Raw genomic sequence first — 6,436 nt, 5'->3', positions numbered from 1 at the left:
CGCCCCCGGAAGGAGGAAGTGCGCGCGGCGCCGCTCGCCCGGTGGCGACTTCTCAGGGCGAGGCGAGAACTTGTTGCCGGCGGGTCCTGAGGGCCCGGCCTGCCCGGCAGGTGAGCCGCGGTGGCGGAGGGGGAGGCAGGGCAGGGCAGGGTCGGGCGGGACGGGACGGGACGAGACGAGACGAGGAAGGGCCGTGCCGTGCCTGGGCGGTTTCTCCGCGGTGCCTCTGAGGTTAACATCAGCCCCTGGCCCCGGAGCCGCCTGCCGCGGAGGCGGCTCGTCCCCCCGCCTCGGGGGGGGGGGAGTTTCGCAGGTGGCAGGGCAGAGCCCCCCGGCCCGGCGGGGATGGGCCGGCGGCGGGCGGCCCCTCTGAGCGCTTCGGTTTCTGTTTCGTTCTCCCTTTGACTGGTAACGGCGGCTCCGGTGAGGCGTGTCTGGTGAGGTCACCCTTTGTTTTGCGTGTTTGTGGGGTGCTTTCTTCTTGTATTTGCTTCACGGGTGGATTGAAGATTTTTAAATTTTTTTTTAACCTGTATGTTTTTCGGCTGGGGAGCTTTCAAGTCCTCTTTCCTAAACAGTGCGGTGGCGTAAAGGTAGGGTGAAGCCTTTCCTAACCACATACTTTGTAGTGAAAATAGGAAATTCTGTCAGGACAGCAGAAGAAGCACTCCATCGTGGGTTCATCCACAGGCAGCTGTACAGCATCTGCCCGGCTGCTGAAGGAGGGAGTGAAGGAAAAGGTGTAAACGGTTCTGCACACAGCTGCGTAGTTGCTCCGTGGAGGGTCTTGCAACTGCCTACGGACCCTCCCGTCGTTCCGCAGGAGTGTGATTGGAGAGATCATTTAGATCATTTGAGACTCTCCGAGACAGTTGATCAGTACTGGAAAACGTTTACATAGTAGACAATAGTTTCCTATATTGTATATTGTCTATAGGCAGGGTTTTTTATGGCATACAGGAAGAACACAAGTTTCTAGTTGCGTATCAGGTGCTGACAAAGGAAGGTATAGCTCAGTCATTAGCAGTGCTTGTGCTCCATCTTACATCGTGTCAAGATCCAAATGTGGTTGTATTCAGTCCTGAACTTGGAGACAACATTGAGTTTATCTCATGGGATTTGGTATGCAGGAATTTTATTTTCTGTTGTAGTTCTGCACAGTGCTGTCAACCATGAGACCAGTTCTCTTTCTCATCCTGTTGTCCCAGTCACATGATCCAAGGACTTAAACTTTGAGGGATGTATTGGGCGGGGAGGAGACCTTTTCATAGAGACATTTAGCAAGTTCCTAGTAAATGAGAAGTTTGCACAGACTATGATTCTTCAGTTCTGCAAGTGTTCATAAACATAAATTCATAGAAATGTGGAAAAGCACTGGGATCTTTTTTCTTTTTATCAGAATTAGCAGTACATACCAGCTTTTTTAATGAAAACTTTCACTCATGTGAGCACAGAAGTTTTACTATGAGTCTAGTTGTTAAAGGTTGAAATTCTTTTTATATGTGCTTTATATGCCTCCAAGCAGAGCAGACAAATACTGTGGTCTGATTATAATAATGCTTAGCTGGATGTTTTTATTAAACATAACAGCATATGCCATCTAAACAATATTTAAAGAATACTGTTCATATTCACGGTAGCTAGTGAACTATTAGAACTTAACTATTGTTGCGGTTTGAGCCCAGAGGGCAACTGATCACCACACAGCCTGTCGCTCACCCCTCCCCCCCCTCAGGAATGGGAAGAAGAAAATAAAGCGAAAGGCTCAGGAATCGAGATAAGAACAGAGAGGGATGACACACCCATTACAGGTCATGAGCAAAAGACAGACTCATTAGGGGAGAAAAAGTTCAAACACTAACAACAACACTTAACAACAGAGTACAACAGCAAGAAGTATAATCACATCTTAAAAACACCTTCCCCTTCCCTCCACTCCTCTTCTTCCTGGGCTCAGCTCTGCTCCTGACTTCTCTACCTTCTCCTCCTGAGCAGCAGGGGGGTGGGAGGTACAGTCAGTCCCACTGCTCCTTCCTCCTCAGGGGAGGAGGACTTGCACTCTTCCTCTGCTCCAGTGTGGTGTCCCTCTCATGGGTGACAGTCCTCCACAGACTTTCTCCAACATGAGTTCTTCCTACAGGCTGCAAACTCTTCCCAAGCTGCTCCAACATGGATCCCTCCCACATATTGCAGTCCTCTACAACACTGGGGGCTTCCCACAGAGTCCTGGTCTTTTTCAGGTGCAGCCGCCTGCTCTGGTGTGGGGTCTTCCATGGGCTGCAGGTGGGCATCTGCTCCACTGGTGACCTCTGTGGGCTGCAGGGGCACAGCCTGACCTCTCACCATGGGTTGCAGGGGAGTCTCTGCTCTGGTGCACTTCTCCTCCTTTCTTTCACTGACTTTGGTGTTTTCATAGGTGTCTTCTTCACAACTCCTCCTCCTCCTCCTCCCAGGTTCCCCTTCGTAAATACATTTATCACAGAGGCACAGCCACCATCACTAATTGGCTCAGCCTTGGCATAGAGGCAGGTCTGACTTGGAGCTGGGGGAGCTTTGAGAAGCTTTTCACAGCCCTCTCCTGCTACCAAAAACCCCGCCACACACACAGACCCAGCACAACTATGAATATGCCTTTTTTTACTCTTGATAAAAAGAAATAATAATTTCCCCAGTATTTTCTTGGTGCTACTGTCCTGCCCAGCTAAGCTAGACTAGTGTATACACATATATATATGTTTATATATATATAAACAGTGTAATTACATTCATAAAGAAACTTTCATACTACTGCTATATCAAGACAGAAGTAAAAGAGCAACTTAATTTTTTAGCTTTCTGCAGTTTGTAGTAAGAGCTTGTCTAAAGATTCACCATCTTTTCCCCAATGCAGCTGCTCTGCCACTTTTTCTGACTTTAAAACCACAATTCATAAGCTATTTTAAAACTTTTCTCCTTGTGCTTTTAAGTTATATCCTGGTTCTGACTTGACGGGGTTTTTTTTCCCCCCTCTTTTTCATACTGAAGAAATATGGATGTCAAGAGTAGAAATTATTTACTTATGAATCGCCAAGCATTGGAAAAAGACATCAAGACCTCTTATATTATGGATCGTATGATTTCTGATGAAGTACTAACGTTACAGGAGGAGGAGAGAGTAAAACAACAGGTACAATAACATGTTACTTAACTTCCTAGTCTACTTATATGTTTTATCATCCTTTTCAAAATGGTGATTTCTGTCTATCCTTCCTGAATTCAACAAATTCTGAAGTGTATGCCTACCGTGCAGTTTTTATTGCACTTCATAAGATTGAGTTAGGAACTTGGTCAAGTTGAAGGCTATTTCTGTAGCTATAAACAGTCTGTAACTGACAGAGTGATAGATTACATGATTTCTAAGGTCTCTTAGTTTTGTATAACATGTCTTTTAATGTTTTCTCTAGAATACACAGAAGGAGCGAGCAGCTATGCTAATAAACATTCTTCTTACAAAAGATAATAATTCATACAGATCCTTTTATAATGCACTGCTCCATGAAGGGTACAGAGATCTTGCTGCACTTCTTCAGGACGGCATCCCTGCCATCTCCTCTGGTAACAGAAGGAGTTCAACGGATGGAATGACTTCATACGGTCAGTGTAACTACAGCAAATCCCTGTGCTTTAAAGTAAAGAAAAGTTGCCTTTTTTATTCATTGATAAGTGACTATCTGTAATACCTGTTCCAATGAAGAAGGAGTAGTTGGTGCATTCACTTGTTTTGGTGTTAGTAGTCAGTATTTCTGTATTTCATATATTTCATATGATAGGAGAGCTGCAACAGTTAGGACTTTTGTAGGTCATCTTGAAAATGTTCATATTAAGTAATGTTTATTTTAAAAGACAGGAAACCTGAAGCTCTCACAGTTTTCTCTAAATTGTAGCATTGTTGTTGTACATGAAAGACTTTTATTTCTATATATGTTAAAGAAGTTAAATCTCACATAAAAAGTTGTAGCCTCCAAAATTCTGACATGTATCTTAAAAAGTATTCTCTAATCACTCAGCCTACCTTCCAGTAGTTGATCAAGTTATTAGGTTGCTTAATTCTCTCCACCAAGTCTTTTAGTTACTCTACATAAGTTCCTAACTTTTACCTACATTGTCATCAGTATCATCTTTGACGTGAAATAAATTGGTAGTTTCTCATGGGAAGAACCTTTTAACTGCATACGTCTAACTGCCGTATTTACTGGCACTCTACGTTTTAAGTATCATAGGCATGTGGAATTTTGATTACCTGAGTAAGATTTCCCAAAGCTTATCATTGTAATATGGCACCACATATGTCACTTTGTGTCCAGCAGCAACAGATAGATGCACATTTCCTTTCCTGTTATGTTTTACTTGCTCTATTGCAAGTTTTGCTATTTATCTTGGATTAAATCAAAGGAAGTTTTACTTGGACCACAATGCTGTGCTGTTAACTACAAAGTAAAAGCCTGACACAGCATGCTTTCTTTTCTGCTGCATCTATGGGGCAGTAACTTCGGGATGAGAAAGTGATTTGGTAGTTGGGTATAGTGATGTTGAGCTCCTGTGTTTGCCACAGTTTCTACTGGAGTTGTTAATTAACTTTTCACTTCTAGGGATTGATGTAATAACTAGCTTGCCTTGTATGTAGTTATTAATTGGAACACTATTATAGGTGGGAGGCTAGTTACCTGTTAAGTAATTTATTTCTAAAAAGCAGTATTTTTCAGTATTTGGTGTTGTGAGTCCAATAGTTTTTAGAGCATTTGTAGGGGACCCTGCTAATTATTTGGGGTGGGGTGTTGTTTGGTTTGATTTGAAGAGGCATCACGTTTAGAAATTGCTGTTTATTTTCATGTTTCTTGTTTTTAACTTTAGTTAAGACAGTTCTCTGTGAAGGAGGTGTACCACAGAGACCAGTTGTGTTTGTCACTCGTCCAAAACTGGTAGATGATATTAAACAGAAATTGTTCTGCTTGGGAAGTGATCCAGGCTGGGTCACAGTTTATGGAATGGCAGGTTGTGGGAAGACTGTTTTAACAGCAGAAGCTTTAAGGGATCATCAGCTTCTTGAAGGTACTTTTAGAAAAACATCTATATTTTTATAAAAATTACTACAGGTGTACATGTATTGGACATATACGGTGAAGTATCTTATGTCATCTTGAAAGTAATTTAGGATTTAGGCTTCGAATTTCTTAGGTGATTCTGAAATATTTGCTTGCAGCTTACAGCTTTCATAACAATTTAGTGCTCTAGGACCACTAAGTGTTTTATTAATTTATGGGAAAAGATTCTCTATAGCTTTTCACCTTGGAATCTGCGTTAGTTTATAAGAGTAGATGCATCCCTGATTAACTTAAAATTGTTTTTTCTGTTAGTGCAAAATAATCATATCTAGTTTATATTCCTTTGGGGCATTGCTTGTTAAGTCCTCAGACTCTTCTGCTTGCTATATGAGTTTAAAAGATCTTGCTCTAACTTTTGAATATATTTTAATAATGGCAGGCATTTGTGGAGTGATTACACTAGTTTCACTTTAGCTTAAAGCAGATCATAAATGAAATCATTTAATGATTTTATTTTTTTTTTCCCCTGCATAGGACACTTGAAGGAGAAAGGAGACTCAAGCATTAGAAAATATGATGTAGGGATAGAGGCTACAGCATCCTGTGCTACAGCTGACTCTCTTACATGCCTTTCTGTTCACTGTTTTTGGATAATTTTCACATCCCAAACTCTGGACTCCTGTGGTAGTACAGGGTTAAAAAAATAAATGCCAAGTCAGACTAGCCAAGATGGATGCAGAAGGAGTTGCCAAGGACCAAGGGATGGGCAGGAAGGCATGTAGAGATGGGGGATGACATCATCAATGGCAGTGTGAATTCTTTGTGGGAATTTGCCTTACAGAGCCTATTCCTTTAAAAATATAGAGTTGTGGTCTTGTAGAACCATCCTTTTGTGTTAATGGTAGAGTTGCAAGTTTGACTTGCAATAGACTTTACAGTTTTAGATTTTAATTGAAGTTGAGTTATTGATTGCTGTTGTAAGCTATATTAAATACTTCTGATTTTAAATGTATAGCATGATTAATATTGCTTTTCTTGTTAGATTACTTTCCAGGAGGAGTTCACTGGATCTCTGTTGGAAAACAGGACAAAGCAGGGCTCCTAATAAAACTTCAGAATCTCTGTAGTAGATTAGAACATGACGCTACTCTTTCACAAAGGCCACCACTTAACATTGAGGAGGCTAAAGATCGTCTTCGTTTACTGATGCTGCGCAGATATCCCAGGTGATGTCAGTAAAATGAAAGACTGTTCTTCTAATTGATAAAACTTTGCAGAGTAACTTCAGTCTAATTGCCTAAGGCATCTGTGCTGTGGTTACATGTTGCTGTGGTGTGGTTTTTGGTTTTGTTTTT

The 6,436-nt window shown here is 41.8% G+C and overlaps 1 protein-coding gene across 2 annotated transcripts in view; it reads left to right on the top strand.

Moving 5' to 3' along the window:
* Positions 1-6,436, top strand: part of APAF1 (apoptotic peptidase activating factor 1) — a 40,104-nt gene continuing 33,668 nt past the window's right edge. The window contains exons 1-5 of one of the 2 annotated variants that reach the window (XM_074902681.1): positions 1-110; positions 3,025-3,166; positions 3,444-3,633; positions 4,891-5,088; positions 6,124-6,307. In XM_074902681.1, coding sequence (XP_074758782.1) covers positions 3,029-3,166; positions 3,444-3,633; positions 4,891-5,088; positions 6,124-6,307 — 710 coding nt within the window. In that variant the 5' untranslated portion in view covers positions 1-110; positions 3,025-3,028. The remainder of the gene's footprint in view (positions 111-3,024; positions 3,167-3,443; positions 3,634-4,890; positions 5,089-6,123; positions 6,308-6,436) is intronic. The other variant, XM_074902682.1, reaches the window with a different exon arrangement.

The sequence above is a fragment of the Athene noctua genome, chromosome 3 (genome assembly GCF_965140245.1).
Source record: "Athene noctua chromosome 3, bAthNoc1.hap1.1, whole genome shotgun sequence".
NCBI lineage: Eukaryota > Metazoa > Chordata > Aves > Strigiformes > Strigidae > Athene > Athene noctua.
This window is presented reverse-complemented; position numbering and strand designations above follow the sequence as displayed.